The following is a 25,533-nucleotide window of genomic DNA, read 5'->3' as shown; positions in this document are numbered from 1 at the left end:
GCTATTTTAGAGGTCAACTGGGCAGTATTCAGTGAAATAATATGTGAATTTACTCTATAGTCAAGCAATTCTGTGCATATATATCCAGAAACACCCTTGCCCAGACACATAAGAGGACATGCAAAGCATATTTCTTGCATCCTTGTTTGTGTTCACAAAGAGTTGGAAGGAACTTCTTGCTGCTCACTTGGAGACTGGACAAGGAAAGGATTTAGGCAGCAGTCTGAAGGAACGAGCTGGATTTACATATAGCAGCAGGATGGATATATCCCAGAAGCACAGTGTTGAGTGAAAAAAAGCTTTAGATGTATCTCCCAGTACCTTTTATGAAAATACAACACGCAATCACAAAGCAATACTAATTTTCAAGGACACATATATGTCTAAATAAACATATGGAAAGTGGATTAGAAGGATGCATATTACCTTCACTAGAGTAGGCACCTTTGGGACACAGGAACGGAAGCTGAGGGGGAAATAATTCTACAAATAACACTACACAGGTTCTTTGCGCAAGCCAGTGATGCTAGTTCTCTACGAACTGAGAGGTAGGATGAATTTAAATCTGTGACCTTGAAGTCCTTAAAAAGAAATCAGTTCTTTCTAAAACTGCTGGGATGAGCTGGGTTTTTAAAAATATATTTCTATCCACTCTGATTTTGTCCCTCCTTTTCCCTCATAAAGGGTTGCTGACTCCTAGCAAAGTGTCTGCAAACTCCGGGGGCATGGACAGCATTGCGGTGACTTGGCAGCCTCCCAGGAAAACTGCCTCTACTGTTCAAGAGTACGTGGTGGAATGGAGGGAACTCCATCCACGGGGCCACATGCAGCCCCCTCTAAACTGGCTGCGGACTCCCCCCTCCAATGTGAGCGCTCTGATTTCAGGTACCTAATTGTTCATCTTCCTTCTGGAGGTTACTAAGCTCACATTTTTGTGGGTGGTGGGGGGAGGAAGCAGGCAGGAACCCAGAACCCTGCCTTCAATTATAGGTAGCCACATGATAAGAGGGACAGTGATAATCTAGAGACCATCAAGACAGAGCCTCAGAATACACCACTGCAGCATCTAGTATTTATGGAAAATCCATGTCCTTAGTAGAGTGCCAAATAAGATGAATTAATAATTGAAATGAGTATGGCTGACAGCTGAGTTAACTGGTCAGTGTGAAAGGCACCTTTATCTTGGGGAATTCATTTAATTATCAAAACAATTGTGTGTGGTAAGAGTCATTATGCCCATTGTACAGATGAGGAAGCCGGTAGATCTTTCATTCGTAATTCTGCTGCTTATAATTTGTGTAATAATAAATCTTGAATTATCTACATGATAATTGGTGTCTCTAATCCTCAGGTTGCTAATCTGTCAGTGGTTAGAGTCAAATAATTAGAATCAAGTGAGAGAAAGCATCTGCAAATATATTAAAGTGATTGGCCAGACTTAATGTTATTTTTAGGCATAAATTCAAAATAGTCATTCAAAGTTCTGGCTCTGCAGCCAGGCTACCTGGGTATGAGTCCTGGCTCTATCAAGAATAGTTGTCTGAACCAGGGCAAGTTGCTTTACTTCTCTTTGCCTCAGTTTCCCTATCCATAAAATGGGATAGTAATCATCTACCTCATTGGATTATTGTGAGGACTAACTGAATTAATATAGGAAAACGTTTTGAACAGTGCCCAACACATTTTAAGTGCTTAATAATTTAGCTATCATTATTATTATTAAACATGACACAGCTAGGACTTTAATAGATTTTCAAGCTCTAAATCCCATAATATTTTCATTACATCATGACATCTGCCTAGGAGAATATACACACTCTACTTAAGGAGACAAGATTTGCACAAATGAAGTAAACAGAGCACATCATGATAATACATGAGCCTGTTCTTAACTGTGTGCCTCTTTTATAGTCTGGCTCAGACTTCTAGTAGGCTGTTTTCATCACTACTCTTAAAGAGAATGCTGCCTAGATAACCCAGCTAGCATCCAGAGGAAGGTGAGCGAGTCATTGGGAGTCTGGAACTTTTAATCTGGAAACCATTCAGCCTATAGAAGAGAATTCTAGATGAGGGTGTGGGGGAAGGGGGTGTGTGATGGCTGTTGCTAGTTTTGACGTGTACATACAAAAGAGTATGCTTCCTTTGTTGCTCTGGAGAGCAACACGAAGGCCGTGCATGGAAACTATAAGAAGGCAGCTCAATTTTGAGAAACAACTTTTCTACCTTTGCTGGCCTCAATACAACAATAGATTACCTCTCAAGACAGTGCATTCCCTGTCCCTAGAGTCTTTGCAGCAGAACCAGTTTTTGTCCAGGGCTGTTATATCCATCAAATCAGATGAAACAATGCATACAAAAAGCAGTTACCAAACTTTAAGCTGCTGTGAAATTGTAAACACTTACCAAGACTTATTCCTGTGGGATAGTTTGAACTGTATGGTCCTCACAGTTCCTTCCTTTTAGAAATTCTATAATTCTATACAAATAGCACAGAATAGATGACGAGAGAATGTTTTCCGTACAAAGTAAAATAAAATATTTTTAAGTGCTTAGAAATTTACATTTGACTAAAACCAATATACTAATAAGTAAAATAACTTTATTAAAGTTGTTCTGCTTAGAAACACTTGGTTAGCTACTAGTTTACATTGATGTTACATTCTCGAAATAAATGCTTAAAAAATTAAGTAATTCATACTTTTCATGAATTCAAAAAGGCCCGCTCCAGTCTGTAAGACCACTCATCGTGATTAGATCCTCACTAGCCTTTTCCCAGCATCCAGCAGGGGCAGAGTCGGGTGTTTTGGTGTTTTGGAGTAGGCCAGAGTACAGCCCGACTCCTGAATTGTAGGTTGGTGAGGCTGAGGCTAGAGACCATCAGTCCTGTCCAGTCTGTGTGAAAACACTTCTGGTCATATAGAGCCACTCCTTTTACGACTGCATAACATCATGTTGTCTAGAAAACCCTCCCTGGTGCCTTGATTAGTTGGGCCACTCTTGTGCATGCTCCCATCTTACCACCTCTAGGAAGACTCCTGGTTGCTGGTCACTTCATGTTTGCCTTCTCCCACACTTGAGAAGTGAAGTTAGCTTTCTGCAAAAAAACCAACTGAGAGATGGTTTATAAATGTAGAGACAGGGCCTCTGCTTAAGGGTGCCAGGTACATATGTATGCATGGGAGGGATGGGAAATGAACCTGGAAACTAGGACCAGACCGTAGAAAGGAAATGAAAGTCAGAGTATTGTTTTCATCCACTGAAGGTTTTTGAGGTAGGGGACAGACATGATTAGGGAGTGCCCATATAACAATCATCCAGCAAAACAGGAGTCCTTAAGGTCAGAACCAGGAAACAAGCTTATAAGGAGAGCTGTAGTCTTGGTGGAAAAGGAAATGTCAGCTGAGTTACAGAGGCACATGTCTTCTGTTCTCCACCAAGCATGCGCCATTCACAAAGCTTCTGATGAAGCAGTTCCCAAGCCCTCTGCCCAGAACTCACATTCTGCTTGGCAAAACGCAATGGAACCATTTGTTTAATGAGCTCATCTGGAGCTCCCATGACTTTGCATGGCACAGTGGTTGGTTGGCCCCTTTCCTGAGTAGGGGCAGAAAGCCAGGCACTGGGAGCAGAAAGCTCCCCCCAACCCCTTGCAAATGAAATATGATTCCATATTCCGTGCTGCCCTTTGGGCTTCTGGGTCTGGATGCCACCCATGAGGAATTTTTGGATTATGGGACTAAGCTGACTGTCCTTTACTCCATTTCATTTGGTTCATGAACTCAAATTGAAACTCACCATTGGCATGCATTTTGATCTTGTCATGGTCTCTTCTGACAGTACTGGTTGCATGGCTGAGCTTTATATGCTACCTGTTTGCTGGAATATTTAAGGGACAATGGATTTCTATATAAAACACACACAATTTAGCAAGTTATTCTGTGATGTAAAAGTCCTCTTTCCCCCCAAAAAAGGAAATGTTAAATTCTGGTCAATTGTCAGTGTAGGGGACCCTAGCTACCTACCAGCAAGGTATTAAACAATATTGAAGAAAATCCTTACTTTGACTACCTGATATTATAGTTACCTAGTAGCGATTGTCTCTCTTTTTCTTTTTAGTTTTCATTTGCAATTTAAAAAATATATCAAGGGGAGGATCTTAAAAGGCTCTTTTTCTTCACAAGCAGTAAAAATCTGAGATTCATGGAAATAAGGAATTTTGGCAGGGGAGAGGGACTTGCCAATAAGCTTCATGACTGACAAAATATCACAAAGTGGGAAAGAGCATCACCATTCCCGGGTATCTTCCAAATCTTCCAGACTGTGAAGCAATTGAGATCTAACTGGAACAAGGTTGGGGGCAGGGAGGAGAGACACAACGGGTCGGATTGCACAGAGTGTGCCCTGGTTTGTCATGCTGAATGTGTCCTCCCACACTGCCCTGTCAGATCCTGTTAAGCATCCTGGAATTAGAAAAGCCATCCAGGTTCTATGCCTGCAAAACTCCAGCCTCACTTTCTCGTAAACAGCAAATGATTTATTTGTAGAAGTCAAAGGTTTTTTCTTGAAAGGGAGTTTTTATTTTTGTTTTTTCCAAAAGCAGTCTGTGTGTATATGTTTTTGTGTGCTCATATTTAAATCCTTATTGTACTTGAATAGCTTTTGTCTCTTAATCATGATGACCCTGTTTGTTTACATGGAAAGAACTCTGGTTGGTTGGTTGGTTTGTTTATCTATCCTTGGAAGTTGGGAACAGTGACTTCCAGAAGCTGATATCATGGCAAATAAAATGATGAGAATTTGTAAATTAGGTCATCCTTTCACTCTCAGTCCACACTGTGCTTGAACTGTCTTCAAGCTAAGAAAAGGCAAGAAACGCCTTGAATGCATATCCATAACAGATACTAAAATGGCTCCCTTTAATGGCTCACCGGTGATGGTGTGCCTGTTATAAGAAGTCCCTTCTCCTTGCAGAGAACATTAGACCCTACACCTGTTATGAAATCCACGTGTATGCACTGTCAGGGGGCCAAGGAGGATGCAGCTCCATCCTGGGTAACTCCAAGCACGAAGGTGAGTCTGGGGGCCTTTCACCAAATTTTGTTTTGTTTAATGATTTGGATTTGGAAGGTAACAGAGCCTCCTGTGTCCTACTTTTTACAGCACCACTGAGTGGTCCCCACATTAATGCCATCACAGAGCAAAAGGGAAGCATTTTAATTTCATGGAACAACATTCCAGCCCAGGAGCAAATGGGCTGCGTCCTCCATTACAGGATATACTGGAAGGAACGGGACTCCAATTCCCAACCTCAGCTCTGTGGTATGTGTGAGAAGCAAAGGCAGTGGGGCCTTCTTGTTTGGATGTTGGGGAAAACACAAGCAGGTGCATGTGCATATATACACGCAAGTGCTAGCACTGTGCCTGCCCTTAGCAAGTGCTCAATAAATACTTGTGAAATTAATTGAATGAATAAAAGACATCTGAATACACACACAGTTATTGAATAATGTTACATGCCAAGTAAATTGCTAAGGATACAGAAGTGAAGTAAATGCATTAGACTCTCAAGGTGCTTAGTCATATGGAGAGACAGCAGTTTAAAAAGCAGTGAAGGTACATCCATACCATGTAGACCCTTGAGGTTCACAAGGAATGCATTTGGAGAACTTTTAAATCTCCACATTTGCAATTACTATCATAGCATATTATTTTCTCTTTAAAATGGATAAAATAAAATACAGTTTAAGTAACACAAGGTGCTTAGTCATATGGAGAGACAGCAGTTTAAAAAGCAGTGAAGGTACATCCATACCACGTAGACCCTTGAGGTTCACAAGGAATGCATTTGGAGAACTTTTAAATCTCCACATTTACAATTACTATCATAGCATATTATTTTCTCTTTAAAATGGATAAAATAAAATACAGTTTAAGTAACACTTTATGGCCCATAATTACTCTATAACTATGAAATGAAAGCAATTAAACTCTGGCTAGAGCATGATCTCATATGATGTTATGGATTACTCATTCATGTAGCAGCTCCCAGCCACGTGCCAGATTTTATGTTCCCATCTTTAATTCATTCAGAGCTTTTACTTTCTTACTTTTTTTTTTTTTTTCTTCTTGGCTTGACCTTCTCTTTACTTAGGAAGCAGCTGGCTTTCTTTCAGGAGCATTTATCATAAATAAGGAACATTTTTATTCCTTTGGTTATTAGGTTCAAGAAGAATGTAACAAAGCCACCCTGAGATGTAGCTGCCAGAAAGCTGCCTTGCAGGAGTGATTTTTACCCGGAAAACTTTAGGAGCTGGTCTTCTCCCTTGACTTTAGAAGATCCATAGTATGGCTACTCTTAAAGTTATGACTTTAAAAGCTAGTTAATTTTTTATTATATTAATATTCACACATGGTAAAACATTCAAATAGTTCCAAAAGACATAAAATGAAAATTCTCCCTTCCTTGATACTTAGGCTGTTAGGAGTTCCTTTTTTGTTATTCCGGAAAAAAAAAAAATGTAATGCATATACAAGGTGACTTCAAAAAGTCCCTGGAAAAATGGAATTAAAGGATAAAAATAAAAATATAAATGTTATTTCTCAACCTAAGCTCCATCAAGTTCAAGACACATTTGTAAGTGATGATACCAGCTATTTAGTTCATTCCTAAAGAACTGAGGATCCTGGATATTTAACCATGTCAGTACAGTATTTTTTACATTAACTAAAGAAAAAATGTTATCTTTTGAAGATTTTTTAATATTAGCTAACAAAAAGAAGTCTGAAGGAGCCAAATCAGGACTGTTAGGTGGATGCCTAATGGTTTACCATTGAAAGTCTTACAAATTGCCCTTGTTTGATGAGAGGAGTGAGCAGGAGCGGTTGCGGGGGAGGAGGACTCTCTGGTGTTTTTCTGCTAACGCTTTGGCTTTTTTCAGATACTCCCATAATAAGCACATGTTATCATTCTTTGGCCCTCCAGAAAGTCAACAAGCAAAATGCCTTGGGCATCCCAATAAACTTTTTCCATTACTTTTGCTCTTGACCTGTCTGCTTTTGCTTTGACTGGACCACTTCCACCTCTTGGTAGCCATGGCTTTGATTGTACTTTGCCTTTAGGATCATACTGGTAAAGGTTTGTTTCATCTCCTATTACAGTTCTTCAAAGAAATACTTCAGGATCTTGATACCATTTGTTTAAAGTTTCCAGTGAAAGCTCTGCTCTTTGCAGCTGATCTGAACACAACAGTTTTGGCACCCATCAAACAGAAAATTTGCTCAACTGTAATTTTTCAGCTAGAATTGTGTAAGCTGAACCAATTGAGACGTCTCTGGTATTGGCAATTGTTTCTGCTGTTAATCATTGGTCCTCTTCAATTAGGGCACGAACAAGACTGATTTTGTCCTCGAAAATTGATGTGGATGGTTTGCAACTGCAGGGTTCATCTTCAACATCGTCTCACTCTTTCTCAAAACGATTTATCAATTTGTAAATTGCTAATTTCTTTGGGGCATTGTCCCCATAAACATTTTGTGGAGTATGGACGATTTCACCATTCTTCCACTCAAGCTTCGCCATAAGTTTGATGTTTGTTCTTGCTTCAATTTTAGCAAATTTCATGTTGCTCTGAAAGGGGCTCTTTTCAAACAGATGTCTTATCCTTCTCAGTGTCTCAAACCAGGTGCAGTTCAGGCATGTAATAATAAGTTAGTATGAGTTTATTTTGGTGAAAAAAAATTCTGAAATACATGCACAAGTTTTTCATAATATATATTTTCCATGAACTTTTTGAAGACCCCTCATACAAGAATATATTTGCGATATTCTGATTGACACCTTGCTTTTACCTGTCAATCATACATACTGAAGATCTTTTCACATCAGTCCATATAGATTTGCCTCATTCTTTTTTAACAGCTCCATAGTATTCCATTATAGGGCTTTACCTTCATTTGTTTAACCAATCCTTTACAGATAAACAGAATGTATCACTGAACAGAACTGCTTCTTACTAGGCCTGTCAGAGTAAATCAGTTCTGAAATGCACCCCAAGAGGTGATGAATCAATTGACCTCTTCTTGGGCCATATGGAATTCTTCATTTGAAATTTGCCCCCCAAATAATTTTCATTTCGGCAGTGTAAACTGAGATGCCTACTTACAATCAGAAAGAGCAACGTGGTCATCAGGTTCTCAAAGCTGCTCTTGTAGATTTTGAAGAAAATACCTACCTTATTTTGCTAGAAATCTAATAAATCTAAAGCCTATATAAGGGTAGTTTAAAATAAGTCGGGGGGGGGGTACAGATTCACAGTCCTATTTTATACCAGTTTAGATTAAATTTCTGTTTACTTCAGTAAGCACTTATTGATGAATAATACCTGTTCCCTATGTTCAGAGAGCTCACAGTCTACTGAGAGAGGTAGAAAAGTACACAAAAGTGATATTAGCTGCTATAATCAAGGACTGTCAACTACTGCTGCATTTGGCAAACAGAAATCATTGGTGAATTCACAAGGGTAGTTTCTACAGGGTGGTAGGAGGCAATAGGTTGAGGAGAAGGGAGAAATATACCAGGAGAAAAGGCATCACGATAGGAACACAAGGATAATGTTTCGAGGAGGAAGGGCCCCCCGTCCTACTTGTGTTTTGGCACTATCGACCAGGCAACAGTCCCAAGGGTACATGCAGACTGCAGAAGGAGCAAAAACCAAAGGGCACTTAGTCCTGCCTGGCAGGAGAGTGTAGTGTAGAACTGGGGCATGGCCTAGCCATCTGCATTAAAGTAAGTTCCAGGGTGACTTTGGAACTCCTCTGGAAGCCACTCCTCTGGAAGAGTGTTGATATGGCCGTGTGCACCAATGGGCCAGTAGCAAGCACACTTCTCTGCTGGAGGACACATTATACTTTGCTACTACCTGGTCATCTTTGCCAACAGACTCTAAGCCTGAGGGCAGAAGCCACGGCAATTTGCTCACCATTGTCTCCCCAGTACCTAGAAGACAGCCAGGCACAGGGTAGGTGCTTAATAAAAATAGTGTTTGTTAAATAACAAATGAGAGAATACTGCCATACCTTTTGTTAAGCCTAATGGAGATTGTTTTAGTCTGTTTCTGTTACTGATAACAGAAATACCTGAAAGGGCAATTTGTAAAGAAACAATATTTATTTATTTATTTTTTATTTTTTTAAAAGATGACCGGTAAGGGGATCTTAACCCTTGACTTGGTGTTGTCAGCACCACGCTCAGCCAGTGAGCGAACCGGCCATCCCTATATGGGATCCGAACCCGTGGCCTTGGTGTTATCAGCACCGCACTCTACCGAGTGAGCCACGGGCCGGCCCAAGAAACAATATTTATTGCTTACAGTTTCTGAGGCCCGTGGCCTTGGTGTTATCAGCACCGCACTCTACCGAGTGAGCCACGGGCCGGCCCAAGAAACAATATTTATTGCTTACAGTTTCTGAGGCTGAGAAGTTCAAAGTCCAGGGAACACATCTGGTGAGGGTTTTTTTTCTTAATGGTCTCTCTACAGCAAGCGAGGCAGGGTATCACGTGGCAAGAATGGCTGAGCAAGAGAGAGAGCTAAGCTTCTCACTTGCTCTCCTTTTAAAGCCATGAGAACTACACCCATTACTCTGTGAATGGATCAATCCTCACAATCTAATCACCTCTTTAAGGTCCCACCTTTTAATTACCATAACAGGATTTCCCACCCTCTTAACACTGTAACAGTAAGGATTAGGTTTCAATAAGCTTTGAGGGGAACAACAATCCACGGCAGAGATTGTTAGGTAAAAACTCATTTCCAGTAACAATGCAGCTATTTTGTCTGGTACCACTCGACCTTCTTACCCACAGCCTTTCAGACGATCAGTAACTATCACATCTTCTAAACTGGTGCCTGTATCATTTGACCACCCTAAGTCTAAAGTTTCAGAACCTGCCAAGGACTGAATGGCCTCCTTTATCTCTGCCAGAGATCACAGCCCAGAGGCAGCAGGACCAGTTTTTCCTGCTTGACTTCTTGACTTTTTTCTCCTATTACACGACTCAGCCTATTTTGCCGACCAAACTGCTGACACCATCACCCTCCTCACTGCAACAACTCATAACTCAGGGAATACTGTTTCCATGAGTTCTTCTGGAGAATTCCACCCCGAAAGTTTCTATTTTTCTGCAAATATACGTGTGTGTGTGTGTGTGTGTGTGTGTGGTGTGAACTTTATCGACCCAGCAAACCATACACATCTCTTTCCTCTGTTCCAAAGTCTTGTTTCACTCCCAGAGCTAAGGATACCCTCACACAGTGGGACAACTGCCTCCCTGATGCTCACTGATATTTGGCTGTAGCAAGATGAGCAGAAGGTCTCTTTAAAATTAATTTTTTAGTCCCCTGCATTAGGAAAAAGGAAAGAGTGTTTTGAGCTCAAGCATATAACTTAAGTTTGCATAAGCAATTTCACCAAGCTAGAGTAGACTTGGGAATTATTCACAAGGTACTTTTCTCAACAGGATGTGAGATATAGAAATTGTGCTGATCAGGGCCGGCCCGTGGCTCACTTGGGAGAGTGTGGTGCTGATAACACCAAGGCTACAGGTTCGGATCCCATATATGGATGGCCAGTTAACTCACTGGTAGGGTTAAGATCCCCTTACCAGTCATCTTTTGAAAAAAAAAAAAGAAATTGCTCTGATAGTCACAGCTGTTAAATTATCTGCTCAGGCTTCTGCCCCTTTGGGTGGAGCGAAGGTAATATTACAGGGCTCCATCTTGCCGGTTAGCCATAGTAAGCAGGGATAGGATAGTGTAAGGGGTCTGTTTCCCTGTTAGACGATGAATGCATTGAGGTAGATTCTGTGCCTTTGTATTATCAATGCCTTGTCCATTGTAGTCATTCAATAAATATTTGTGACTGATGAAATAAATTCAGCAAGCCTGGACATATCTGATGTACCCTGGGATTTGTGAGCCAGTATATGATGGTGAGACACAAAATGCTGAGTTCTAGTTTTTCACTTTGATCACTAGCACAGGTACAGGTCACCTGAATAAGCTAGCAGGCTACTTCTGCCAGTGACGTTCTGGCCTTGCTTTTACAGTCTTTCCCAGCTTTTGAGAGGTCACTCCAAAACCCGCACCCAACAGATCACTGGAAGAGAAGATTATGTATTCACTACAGGCTGCCAACACTCATGTTTCTTGGAGAAGAAAAATAGCATCAGTGCATTGCTCAAACACCAAAATCTTCTCTGTTGAGAAAACTGCAGGGGTACTGAGAGCTTAAGGAACTGGTAATCCAGGCTTAAGGCTGCCAAATTGATCTTAATACCATTGCTCTAGTTTTTAATGATTTTATGTCATATTGAAACAGATCATTATATTAAGCCCTATAAGCTCAGGTCCCAGAGCCTACAAAAAGAAAAGTGCAAAATCACAATGTAGAAAGGTCTATTTCATTAATTGCTAAACTTAGCTTTCTTAAAAATTTCATAATCTTGAAAATAATTTGTGCATTTAATTTCCTCCTCAAGAATTCTCAAAGATACCTGATAAATACCAGAAACATTATAGTTGTAGGAAATAAAAGGAGTTAATACAAATTTCATAATCTTGAAAATAATTTGTGCATTTAATTTCCTCCTCAAGAATTCTCAAAGATACTTGATAAATACCAGAAACATTATAGTTGTAGGAAATAAAAGGAGTTAATACAACTAATAATTTCAACAGCAAAATGACAAAAATTATTTCCAAAGAATTTACCACAGGAAAAATATTTAATTTGATATGCTGTGGAGTGGATCCTCCATAAATGACATTGTCCCAGGCCTATTAAAGTATTAAGTACTGATGAATTAGGACTGTTTTAAAACAATTTTACAGTACTTTTCCCTTTCAAATTAAATAAAATATTTGATATGCTGTGGAGTGGATCCTCCATAAATGACATTGTCCCAGGCCTATTAAAGTATTGAGTACTGATGAATTAGGACTGTTTTAAAACAATTTTACAGTACTTTTCCCTTTCAAATTAAATAAAACATTAAAAAATAAAAATAGGTAAAAGCCCACATTCAACCATTTCCTTTAATCCATGACTTTATTCCTTATTTTTATCTTCCTTTCAGAAATTCCTTATAGAATCTACCAAAATTCACATCCAATAAACAGCCTGCAGCCTGGAGTGACATATGTCCTGTGGATGACAGCTCTGACAGCTGCTGGTGAGAGTCCCCAAGGAAATGAGAGGGAATTTCGTCTTCGAGGTGAGAGACAACTTTAAAGCCTCCAGTCCACCCTGGATTCTTACACTGGCATGCACTCCCACCGCATGTGGCATGGAGATTGGCAAGTTTTCTTTAATTCACTCATTACTTTCTTACTGTCACCCCTTTGCACTTACTGTTTCTTCTACCTGGAGTGTCCTGCCACTCCACTGTCTGCTTGGAGACAGTGTCTACCCATTTTTCAAAACTCAGCAGAAACGTTTTCTCCTGCAGGAAGCCTTCCCAAATGAATCTCCCTCTTCCATCCATAATGCAATACATTTGGCCCCTACTCAAAAAACTCTGAATCCAGTGGGCAGGAACAGATACCTGTTTACCTCTATCTTTAAGGACTAGAATGGTGCCTAGCACAGAGTACTTGCTCATTAAATATCTGTTCAATGAATGATGGCATCACATCAACAATAACAGTAGCAGCTATTGCATATCAGGTAGTTATTAGGTGTCTGTCATTCTGTTAAGAACTTTACACACTATATTAATCTGCTGGGGCTGCTGTAACAAAGTACCGCAGACTGAATGACATAATCAACAGAAATCTATTGTCTCACAGTTCTAGTGGCTGAAAGTCCAAGACCAAGGTGTCAGCAGGATTAGTTCCTTCTGAGGGCTATGAGAGAGAATTTATCCATACTTCTCTCCTGGCTTCTGGTAGTTTGCAGGCAATCATTGATGTTCTCTGGCTTTTAGATCTCTGCCTTCATCTGGCATTCTCCCCATGTCCAAATTTTCTCCTTTTTTCATAAGGACACCAGTCACATTGGATTGGGGGCCGATCTTACTTTGGTACGACCTCAGTATAATGAACTAATTATGTCTGCAATGACCCTAGTTTCAAATAAGGTCACATTCTGAGGTACCAAGGGACTTCAATATTTTAATTTTAGGGGCATACGAATCAACCCATAACCCATGCTTTTGCTAATTTATCTTTACTAAAATTACTACCAGGCACTTAATATGAAATGAATGAAAAATGACGGATTATTATACCTTTTTGCAAGTGAGGGAACCAAGGTACAGAAAGTCATGTAGGTGACAAGTGGCAGAACTACAAATCAAACTCAGATTTCAGTTACTTAAATTAATTTAAACTTGGGTGTATGAATAAGTGATGCAGCTACCATGAGCTTCTCTCCATCAGCTAAATTACACTGCTCTATCTGGCCACACTCATTTGCATCTGCTCTAAGCATAAAACAAGCTGTTCTTGCTTTGTGACGTGGAGTGTCACGTTGATCATTCAGGACTTGTTGTTCTATGGCAGCTCTCCACTGGGAAAATTGACAAGGCCTCTTATCTCCCCAGCATTCCCATGACTCCCATGAAAGTTAACTTGCGAGCAACTAACGTGGATTAAGGACTCAGCATCTTTCTACTGGCGGTAATCCAAACTTGTCCCATCTGCCCAGGAAGGAAGGCAGATGCTAAAGAAATGTCAGATTCTGCCAATTGTGTGGGATGGAAAAAAGGTGGCCTCCACCAACTCCCCCATTCAGGCCTTTCTCACAGGGTTAGCACACCTCTCACAGGGCCTGACAGGTCTCTACCTCTACTCCCGCCTGCTCACCCTCCTTCCTATGCTTTCCTTCACTCAAGCAGAAGAAGAATCTTTCTGCAAGACCCCAATGCTGATATTCCATCTCTTGTTAGAACTTGTCAGTAGTTCTCCAAAGGATTTCAAGCTAGAATTCAAACTGCTTAGTTACCAGGCCCTGCATGGCCGCATTTACCCACCTAGCTTTAACCTTTGCACACACCTCAGCATTCCCATGCCAAAGCAAGGCCAGACTACTTGCAGCTGCCTAAAAGTGCTGCACTGTTCCCTCGTGCCATGCCTTTGCCTGGTCTGGTCTTCTTTAACTTGTCCACTTAGCTGAGTATATGAATAAGTCCCCCAACTCTAAACTTTTGACATTGTGCCTTTTGCAAAACCTTCCTCAATTACTCGTGAGGCAGTTTCCCATGGTGCCCATGAATATTGTACATGCCCCTGCTTTTAGACATAACCTGTGGCATTGTGGTTGTTTACATGTTTACACAACTGCCTCCTGTACTGTGTTCATGACTTCTTAAGACAGCAGATTCCGTGTCCTATTCATCATTGTATCCCAGCATTTAATAGGGCCTGGTACATGGTTATTACTCAATAAATGTTGGATGAATTAATGAATAATTACAAGTAGTTCTTTTCACAGAAGAAATAGGAACAATTTCAAAGACCCCTACCTAGCTAGAGGGCTTATCTCATGGTTTTGTAAAATTAGTGCTTCTTGAAGGCCTCCTGTGTTCAGATACACTTCCATGTGCTTTGAATGCACCATCTCGAACCTTCATAACAACCTTCAAGGTAACCATCATCATTCACATTTTATAGATCAAGAAACCGAGGTCCATAGCTCACACATCTGTTAGAGGCAGAGCTGGGACTATAACTCAGGGCTACCAATTCACAGCCAGTGCTTTGTATATCTCCTTTCCTTCTGCCCCTGTGAGAGACAGGAGCCCTTGTAGGGCTGGAGCTCCTCTTAGAACCATAGAATTGGCCCCTTCTCCCTAACTGAATAAATAAAAACGAGTTGGCCTTGTTCCTGAACCTAGCTACCCAGGAGCTGTGTGTAGGACCCAGAGGGTTCACACAACAGTCAGTACTTTGAAATGTTCATTGACAGTAACTCAGTCACAGGATTTGCTGACTTTTCAGGTAAAGCCAATTGGAATGCATATGTGGCACTGAGCATTTGCATTGCTATCATCATGGTGGGCATTTTCTCAAAGCGTTACTTCCGGCAAAAGTAAGTTGGTTTACACCTACCAATTTGGTAGATGTCTTTCTTTTTTTAATGATAATAGCTGTTGCTGCTATGGGCCAAGAAAATGGACACTGTCAAACATTGCTGGTAGCAAACTAAATTTATTCAACATTTTTTGGTAACAATAGGTGTCACATTTTTAAAAATGTACACTTTGACCTAGCAATTCCTTATTAGAAATTTATTCTAAAGTATATCATGAATGTATGCAGATATTTAATGGAAAATATGTTCACTGAAATATTGTTCATAAAAGGAAAATATTTGAAAGAACCTAAATTCCTGGTGATATGGGATTGGCTAACCAAATCATGATACATTTCATATTATAGTATATTATGCATCCATTAAAGATGATGTAGAAGAAAATTAAATGGTATGTACAATGTTTGCTAGAGTATTACATTAAAAAACCAGGCTGCAAAATAATATGTACTTTTATTTCCTAAAACTATTGCATACACACACACACATACATATGCAAGATATATCAGTTAGCAGTAAATTTGGTTGTATGTAATATACAAGCCAAAATAATGTGACTTAAAATAGTCAACAGTTTCTCACCCAGGTAAAGGAAGTAAATTTAAGTAAAGGGCCAGTGTGGTAGCTCCACAATCATCAGGCACCTGGGCTCTTTCTATTTTTCTGCTCCACTGTCCTGGCATTAGCTTCTATCTTCAGGTTTACTTCATGACCCATTTGCATCATGCCTGCATTCTACAACTACAGGAAGAAGGAAGGAAGATGTCCACACTTCCCTTTTAAGGAACCTTCAAGAAGTCACACATGACACTTTTGGTTACATCTCATTGGCCAGAACTTGTTGAGGCAAAGGAGGCTTAAAATTGTGGTCTTTTAGCTGGATTCATTGTTATCCCAATAAATCAGAGTCCTCTTCCTAAGAAAGAAGGGAAAATGGGTATTGGGTGGCAATTAACACACTCTGCCCCAAAGATATATACCACAATGTTAATGTTACTCGTATTTGGGAATAGAATTATAGGTGATTTTAGTTTTTTCTATTCAACTATATTTTCTAAAATTTCTTTAATAAACATGTATTATCTTGTAAAGAAAAGATGTTTTAATAAATTATTCAATACAAAGCTTTATTCAGATGCCATGTAAAGTAATAGAAGAGGTCAAAATAAAACTACCACAGTCATTCTACTGGCCATTGAACTTGTCTGACAGAATTTTCATTTATTGAAGATTCAGTGCGTGATAGACACTTCAAAGCAGAGCTTTCTTTTGGTAGACTTTGAAAAAGTTTAACTCAAAAAGAGCAAACTAGGTTCACATGCATCCTCTTCGTGGAAATAGTGAGGATCAGTTAGGGTGAAGGTTAAGCTACTGTAAAAAAAAAATTTAAAAGAGAATCAAAATACAGTGTCTTAAGTGAAATAGCTCATTTCTGTCCCATGTAATAGGCATCCAGTTGGTGGGCAGCTCTGCTCCACGGTCATTTGGGGCCCAGTTTTCTTCTGTCTTGGTGGTCTACCATTGCTTGGGCATTGTTGTCATTTGCCTGGTCTATACTAGATCACAAACGCCGTTGCTCACATTTCGTTGGAGAAAAACTAGTCACATGGCCATATCTCTTATATCAAAAGGTTAAACAACTGAAGAAGCTTACCCTTCTCATTAAACATTGAAGCTTATTAAAGCCAAGTCTTTAAAAATGTTTCACGTTGCTCTTAAACTTTTAAAAAATAGTTACCATATTTAAGTCACATGCACTTATGAGAAATGTTTTTAGGATTTTGTCTTCCACATCATAAAAGAGCTATATTTCTGCTGATCACCAAATAAAACCTTTTCCTTACATGGTTATGTTCAAGCTATTTATACCATTTTTTATCTTGTTTGGGTTTTTTTAACTTTTAGCATAATAATTTACCTATCATTACAAACTCTTTGTGAATATTCTAATTAGCTATATGGTAAGTTCTCCAAGGGTGGGGACCATGTCTTCTTGTTTGCTCTTCTACCCCCAGCATGTGACACTATGCTGGTCACATATTAGAGCTTTGATTAATATTTGCTGAATGAATGCATGGCTGGATAGTAACAGATTGCCAAACATTATGTTGAGCAGAAGCTCCATGGTTTATTTAGCAAACCTGAGTGGCTGCTTCATGACTTTTTCTCATCAGTACAAACTTAACAGATAACTACTCCAGCTTTGGATGATGCATCATCTTTGTCTTTCAGTGTTTCTATTTCACTCACTTGTATACAAGAGCAACCCCAACACTGAAATCATTGCACTAAGAACCTGTGCTTCCATGCCACTGTGTGCACACTTAACAAATGTCATTGTTTTCTTTATCTATAGGATATTTGCTCTCCTTTCAGCCCTCAAACCTCAGTGGTGCAGCAGAGAAATTCCAGATCCAGCAAATAGCAAATGGGCCAAGAACTATCCCTTTATAGAGGTAAGGAATAAAGCCTTAGTGTCAGTTGATGGGGCTCTAGTGGTCACCACGTATAGGTTTCCCAGCGTGGTTACAAGGAAACCCAGGTGTTGGAGTCAGTTACTCACACTGAGTTAACACTGAATCATCACTCTCAGTTTTCTTCTGGGACTCAAGAGCAGCCTAAGCATAGAAATTTTCTGAAGCTTGTGACCAAAAGACCCAAAGACCCATAGCTTTCCATTCCTCTGTACACCTTACATTCCCCTTCTCACTTCAACTTATTTCAAAAGAAATAAGAAAGCAAGTATTTTTGCCATTTGCTGAGCACTAGCCTGAGCATTGACTAATTCAAACTCAAGAGAATTGAAGCTTTTGTCAGTCCTGTCTGAGCATAAAACATAAATAGAACTCACGCTATCTTGGTTTTGGCAGGAAGCCAGTAAGTCATTTCATTGTGCAAAGAAAGGGCTTTAAAGAAGAGGAGGTTGCTCAGCTGGCACCTGAGAGAATTGAGAGTGAAGGAAGCAAAGGGAGCGGCTGCTGCCCAACAAAAGTATGCCAGAACAGTGGTCAAGACGGGCCATCCCTGGAGGAGGGTCTGGAAGTTGAAGGCATCTGACTATGGAGCAAGACTGTGCTTTTGAGGGAAACAAGAGGGGCGAGAAACAGCATGCCTGGGACCTTGCCAGCCCCAGACTTCCTTTCTCAGACCTTCTCCTCCAAGATTCTTCTCTTCAATTACCCAGTGCATTTTGCCATCCATACCCTTCCTCAGGCCAGAAGTCAGTGGTCCCAGCCTCTGTCCAGGGAGAGCTGATCCCAGCCACATCTGCCTTAGGTATTTAAGTCACTGCAGTTTAGCGCCTTTGGAATTGGGCCTGGATGCTCATCCTGCCTCTGCCACTTACTATGTATGTGACTCTTGGGCAAGTTGCCCAGTTATCTGAGCCTTAATTTCATCATCTGTAAAATAGGAATTGACAACATCTCCCTTGTATACTGTTGTGATTAAATAAGATGCCATGTAAAGCACATGAGTCATACAAGGCAAAGATCATTCACTTTCTTATCCCTACTATATAAGCCACCTCTCTATTGACGAATTTTGTCCCTGTTAAGTTACAACAGCAAGAATACAGTAGTGATAATAGCAGTGTGTGTGTGTATGTATATATAATATATTTTTTAAAATATATTTATATCATATATATATATATAGCTATATATTCATTATTATATATAATATGCTTAACATATACCATATATTACTTTATATGTGCCAGGCACTTTTTAAAACATTTTCATATACTACATTGACATTTTACCCATGCAACAGCTTCATGAGGTTGAAGTATTATTATCCTCATTTTTCAGATGAGGAAACTGAGGCACAAAGGACTAAGTAACTTGCCCAACATTGGTCAGCACTAAATGCTGGATTCTGGATTCACACCCAAGCATGATGTGCTGTCTGCAATAATACTATACATTCTAAAAGATCTTTAAGAACAGGGTGTGGGGAGTGTTTCCAACAGTCTACACCTCCGAGCTGAACAGACTCACTGGAGAGGTGTTAACACAGTAGGTCCTAACTTGGTGGCAATATTGTGATGACCTATAGGAACATACTCTATAAGCTGCAAGGCCTTATAAGGATACAACTGGTAGTGTTAGAGGAGATTCAAGTACCAGAAGTCAAACCAGCTGAGCTATAAGTTCTCTTGCAATGCTGAGATTCCATAGTCTCATGTCCTAAAAGCCTGAAATGGCATGGAGGGAAGCAGCTATGCGTCAGTTGCCAACACCTGGCTCCAAGCTGGAAGCTTTTGTGGCATGGGCTCTGTCTGCCTCTCCCTGGGGTATACAGAGGTATACAGAGCCACTGAAGGGACCATAAAAAGCCTAGAAGAAATGCTAAGAAAGATGCACAAAGGTTTAGAGAAAGTAAGACAAGAAGACGGTAACAGAAATTGGCACACACATGCCCAAAGTTGTACAGCATAAGTATGTTCATTACAGTATTGTAAAGAGAAGCAGAAAATTAGGCGTAATGTAAAGGTCCACCCAGGGGCAGCTTAAACATTTTGGACACATCCATACAGTAGGATATTATGCAACTACTAAAAAAATGAGAGCAATCGGTATGTGTCTAAAGATCTGCAACATACATAAAAGTGAAAAAAATGAAGTTTATAACAGTTGTCTAAAGGGGGTTCTTATTTGTATAAAAACAAGGGAGATTTTATATGCACTCACATATCTGCAGCATGTGCACAGGATATTTCTGGGATCCTACATATGGTACATGTGAAACTGATAATGGTGGTTGCCTTTGGGGAGAGGGGTGGGAGTATGAGGGCCACTTAATTTTTGTTACATATTCTCTACGAATTAAAAAAAATTTTTTGTGAGAAAACTGTGCTATATTAATTTTACCAAGATAGCCAGTGAATTCGAAAAATTTTTAAATTAAGTAGCTTAAACATAACCTCCAGTTTAAAGGCCTTGAGGCAGCCTTAGAGTCCCATGTGGCTCAACCCTTGAGGCAGGTAGACTGATTTAAAAAAAACCAAACAGCTGTCCTGGTGCTAGGCTGAGGCAGGCAGCAGAAACACAGTAGTCTGCCCTTCTCCTCAAGCAAAATGTGCTTTGAGCTCTCAGGCCTTATATCCCCCTACCATGTATTAAGATGTGGTTAAGAAACCATGTGCCAGGAGTTCCATGGGCCTTAAAGCTCTGAAGGAAAAGGCCAAGTCATAAAGCAGATCAGTGGGATGTTATCCAGCTTATAGAAGCTTAAAGTAGTGCCCGTAAGGTTCCTGAGCCAATGGTGGTTTAAGATGCCTTCCTCCTAGGACTTCTCAGCCAGAGGGCCTGCTTTGTAAAAGCTCTGAGAGCAGCCTTTATCAATATTGCCAAAGTTTTCATGAAGGAAGAGCGAATATCTCACCTTGTGAAAACAACGAGCCATTTCTGCACCCCATGTAATCTCTCCCACATCTGTGGTAGCCACACTTTGGCAGCTCTGCTTCCTGAGCTTCCAGCCATGTTCCAGGCCAGACCAATGTGCCAGGGCCAGTTTGGGTAGTGATCAGAAAAGAGCAGACTCCCAGCAGAGAAACATACACGTGCACGCTCTAGCTCGTTAGGGCCCTTTGCAGAAGTCTGTCCCAAGAGAGAGCCACTGTTCACTTTATTGACACTTGCCATACCCAAGGCAAGGAAGGGGATGCCAGAGGCCAGTCCAAACCAAACCCCTCTTGCACAACTTGTCATTTGACACATGAGAGAACTGAAGCCAAGAGAAGTTGACTGAGCTTTCCCAGGCCACAGAGTGTCAGAGTTGGGACTAGTCCCCAGGGTTTACCCTATCCCAAGACTATTTCTTGTAATCCTCCTCCTCCCTTAAGACATGGTCCCTGTGTACAGGTGGCTTACAGATATGTAAAACAAAAGCTGACACTGCAAAGCATCACATGCCAAGAACCTAGCAGGTGGTTTCTCCACTGTTGTACGAGTTCAGCGGAAGGAGCAGTCAGTAGGGCTTCGTGGGAGGGAAGATGTCAAGCAGGAGAGGGTGGAGCAGACATTGGCAGGGTTGGGGCTGGAAGTGGAAGCACATGTGTAGGGGCGGCACTGAGAAAAGAGTGTTTGGTAAGACCGGGCATTGTGCCTGGAAAAGCGGTGTATGAAGAAAAATGGTGAGGTGGAGGAAGGTGCGAGAACCCCACTGCCAGGTTAAGGGCTGGAGTCTCTACTGAATATGTAAACCCGAGTAGTTAAAGGCTTCGAAGCTCTGCTTTAGAATGATCAGGCAGTCAGTGTGTAATATTGTTTCTAGGATGTAAGAAGAGCCCAAGTAAAGCCTAGTAAAAGAAAAGTAAATAGGTGCTGAGGACTTGGACTGAGGAATTGGCAGTGAGTTTGGAAAGGAAACAGATAGGACACTGAGGAGCTGGTAACCGATGGGATTGCTGAGAGAGAGAGAGTTAAGTAGTTAATTAACAAAACTAGGCTAGTTTGCCTTTTACAATTAAAATCAGCTAAAGGGAGAAAAGGATGACAATCTTCCAAAAAAGTTATTCCAGGGTGGTCTTTTTAAAAAGCGGATCTGACAAGGATATACCCTGCCTGAAACTTTTTAGTAGTTCTGTCAAAGCCCAAACCCCTTAACATCCCTTAAAAGGCTCTTCATGATGTATATCCCCTTCCCCTGTTTCTGAAGCCTGTTTGTCATTCATAAGAAATAACCAGCAGGTTCCGGACTACACCTCCCTACCTGTAAAACTCTACACCTCGGAGGACTCAGCTCTAGTGTTACCTCATCACCTGTGTAGTGTGACCCTAAAGTCTTCCCTGCCTCCTCCCCCAGACAGAGGCAGCTCAGCCTTTCCTTTGCTTTCCAGTACCCTCTATCCTAGAGAAGAAGCAGGTAGTACAGTTTGATTCACATGAGAAACCGTCTGGTTGAAAGTTGAGTGGGGTAGTGAACCACTCACAGGCTGTGGGTTGAGAGAAGAGTCCCTGGCTCCTGCCTCTCTGCCTCCCTGGCAGTGTTAACTGCTCCTCTAACCACACAAAGTCAAGGGCCCACAGTGTCCCACCTGAGGTTGAGCGGGTTGTGAGGCCTTCGGGAACCGTGGAGAAGTAGGTTGTCAAGGTTACTTACACAGTGATGTGAGCCTCTTCCTCCTCCCTTCTCTCAGGAGAAGATGCAACTGCACTTGCACAGGCTTCTGACAGCCTGGCCCTCTTCTGAGGAACCTGAGCCCCTGGTCATCAATGAAGTCTTTCATCAAATGATTCCAGTCTTCAGACATCCCCATGACCCCAACTGGCCACAAAGGGGACAAGTACTGCAAGGTCACTGTATGTCTGAGGAAGATACAATGTACAGTGCTTCAAGCCCACCAGCTCCAAGAGCTGTCACAGCTGAGATGAGACAACTAGTGGATCTGTACAAGGTGCTGGGGAGCAGGGGCCCTGACTCAAAGCCGGGAAACCCAGCCAGTCCTTTGACAGTCCTCCCAGGGGACTACCTTCCCACCCATGAGGGCTACTTACCCTCCAACATAGATGATCTCCCTTCACATGAGGCTCTGCTCACTGACCCTCTGGAAGAACAGGAACCTCAGCACATTTCTCTTTCTGTTTTCCCCTCAAGTTCCCTTCGCCCACTCACCTTTTCCTGTGGGGAGAAGCTGACTCTGGATCAATTAAAGATGGGGTGCGATTCCCTCATGCTGTGAGTGGTGAGGTTTGGAGCCCAGAAGATCAACGTGCCCCAACCAGCACAACATACCCCATCTACCCAGCCCTTGACTCCAGTGGCCATCATCTCTGGGTACTACCCTCAGGTCTGGCTGCAGGTAGCGGGCAGGCAAGCCAGCTCGGGTGAGACTCGGGAACTGAGAGTTGGCCTTTACCCAGATACCTCGTCTTGCCTTCCGCAGAGCCTTAAGAGTACATCCTCCACCGAGTGGACCTAGATACTCCAACCTGGGTTCCTGGCAACTTTCTTGGCTATGCTGGCCAAAAAGGGAAAAGGGGAGGAGAGTAGAAACCAGCTTTTATTAGTAATGAAACAGTCCAGAGGACCATTTGTGCAACAACTATTTATAAAGCACCTATACTATACCAGGCCTTATACGCTAGATCAGTACTGTCCAATAGAACTTTCTGAGATGATAGAAATGTTCTACACGTGCACTGTCCAAAACAATAGACATTAAGCCACATTGGCTGTTAACCACTTGGAATGTGTCTAATGTGACTGAGGAAGTGAATTTTGATTGTAATTAAATTTAAACAGCCACTTGTGGCTAGTGGTACTGTATTGGAGAGCACAGCTCTAGATGGTAAATACACCAGCGAGAATTACAGGGAGTCTTTGAAACAAATCAGCCTAGGTTTATGGATAAGGACATAAGACACTGATGAACACCAATATAAAGGGGGCCCAGAATGATGACGACTATACCTTTTTCTTAATTTTCCTAGTTTTTTGTAATTTCTTGTTTTATTTTGCCTTCACCGTCTTTCAGTGAATCAAGGAGGGTTTAGAGTTACCATAAATCCACCATAGGCCCTTGAGTAAGCTCAATTCCCCTTCTGAATCTCGGAAGTCTTGTAAGGGGCTGGACCTATGGCTCTCTGACCCCTTGTTTCCTTATTCTGCAGCAGCAGGTGCTGCCTTCAGGCCAGGGCTGTCTTAGGGTCTAAGAGCCCAACATCCAAGTTTGTACCACAGGTTGTCCTCTACTCTCAAAGGGATTCTGCTTTCATTCCCTAAGAAGATTCTAAGCTGGTCCTCAGATAGCTCAAGTTGAACCTGGAAGATAATTCTCTTTTCTGCAGTATGAACTTGGAACATAGTTACATGTTTTGCTCCTTCAAGTCTGTGGCCCCTGGCTTGTCACCCTCCCCTGGCCCATTGCTGCCTCTGTCCCTTCACTAGGCTGATAGAGAAGAGTCTTGGTCTAAATTGGTAATAGTGCCCTTCCCAAAAGAATAGGATTAGAGGCTCAAGAACCTTTTTCTTAAATCTCTGTACAGCCTGGGACTACCCCCCACCCCCATCCCACACTAACACTGGATCTGAGGCAGCTTCTCCACTATGCTTTGGATTTTCACTTAACAAAGTATTTGTTGCAAATTTGTACTTCTTCCCTAACCCACCAAACTAGAATTGTGTCCATACACAGCCCAGTTCTGTATAAACAACTATTCTCAGCCTTTGGTTGACCAAGTTTCCTTCAGAGCCCTGGAAACTGAAGTGATGAATATTTGCTCTGCTTGTTCATGTTGACTCTTTATTCATCCTTGCTTCCTGCTATTCCAGACATATATAGTTCTCTCAGGCTTTCTGTGGAAGGCTTAAGCTTCTCCCTTTACATTTCTACTCTATTTAGCTACTGTGCAGCACACCCATGCCATGGTTCCTTGCATTTCAGCATTCTCTGGCTTGTCTGCACTCAGGATATAGTGCCCTTGACTGTCTGCCATGGACCATGACATATGACCACCTCCTCAGAAGCGGGCCAACCTATTAGCTCTTGTCAGTCAGGGCTAAATTTATTGCTCTCTTGCAGTACCTGTTTTTTCCTATCTTTGGTTTCCTTCTGATTACCTGTTATCCATCATAGTCATTCTTCCCCTCTTCTCTCCTGTGTTCACAACACCCAACTCCGTTTCCCCTTTAACTCCCCCCCCACACACACACACACTCTTTCCCTTCCCTTAAAGCCCTGGGTGTTACTGCAGTTACTCGTCTCCCCCATCCCGCATTTTTTTTTTTAAAAGGGAGCCTTCCTTGACTCCTAAAGGCTACTTCAAAGGATGCTGAGGCCTCCCTCATGTTCTATCAGCATGATTCCTACATCGCTTACTTCCTTGACTAAACTGCAGACAACCTGAAAGCAGGAACTATGGCAATGTTTCCCTGGCACTGTGCCTCCTCCATGGTAGGCCACCAATAAAAAGTAAAGCATCACCTGCCACTGTTTTTGTCTTATTTATTCTGTTCCAGAAGCTAGTCCAGCTGTGCCTGCTTCCTCTTTATTGGGACAATTGAGTTTGCCTTTTTTCTCTTCATTTCCAACCCCCATCCCACCCCATTTTTCATTGGCAACACTGCTGTGACACATGTAGGAGTGTTTATTATTGTAAAGACATATTTGAGCATGCCTTTGGCAGCTCATTCTGCCAGATAGTGTCCTCTTTCCATGAGTGACAGAGGATGGGTAACCTTGTTCTTCCAGCCCCAAGTAGTTTTCACAGTCTGCCTTTCTCCCCCCACCCCAAGTCAAAAACCCAAATCAGGTTGCCAGGTTTACCAGCACCAGGTGGAGCTCACCAACATTCATACAGACAGGCTTTAATTCCTCAGGAAAATTAGCAGTAATTAATAATCCTCATTCATGGGCCGGCCCGGTGGCGCACTGCTACAGTGCGCCGCTTGAGAGCGCGGCGGCGCTCCCGCCGAGGGTTCGGATCCCACATACAG

The 25,533-nt window shown here is 41.6% G+C and overlaps 1 protein-coding gene across 1 annotated transcript; it reads left to right on the top strand.

The window, feature by feature from the left end:
• The first annotated feature begins 523 nt into the window (after positions 1 to 523).
• On the top strand, positions 524 to 24,741 carry LOC103592008 (interleukin-12 receptor subunit beta-2-like). The gene is made up of 8 exons (XM_008574591.1): positions 524 to 548; positions 685 to 885; positions 4,972 to 5,070; positions 5,161 to 5,319; positions 12,134 to 12,271; positions 14,997 to 15,087; positions 17,447 to 17,546; positions 22,235 to 24,741. The coding sequence occupies exons 1-8, from the start codon at positions 524 to 526 to the stop codon at positions 22,775 to 22,777; spliced, it is 1,356 nt and encodes a 451-aa protein (XP_008572813.1). The 3' UTR covers positions 22,778 to 24,741.
• Positions 24,742 to 25,533: the final 792 nt, after the last annotated feature.

The sequence above is a fragment of the Galeopterus variegatus genome, unplaced genomic scaffold (assembly GCF_000696425.1).
Source record: "Galeopterus variegatus unplaced genomic scaffold, G_variegatus-3.0.2 Scaffold1069, whole genome shotgun sequence".
Taxonomy (NCBI): domain Eukaryota; kingdom Metazoa; phylum Chordata; class Mammalia; order Dermoptera; family Cynocephalidae; genus Galeopterus; species Galeopterus variegatus.
Note: the sequence above shows the minus strand (reverse complement) of the source record. Positions and strands in the feature narration are given on the sequence as shown.

Coding starts and splice junctions, on each gene's coding strand:
- LOC103592008 (XM_008574591.1), top strand. CDS start 524: ATGCTAGTTCTCTACGAACTGAGAG. Junction 549..684: donor AGTTCTCTACGAACTGAGAG/GTAGGATGAATT, acceptor TCCCTCATAAAG/GGTTGCTGACTCCTAGCAAA. Junction 15,088..17,446: donor AAGCGTTACTTCCGGCAAAA/GTAAGTTGGTTT, acceptor CTTTATCTATAG/GATATTTGCTCTCCTTTCAG.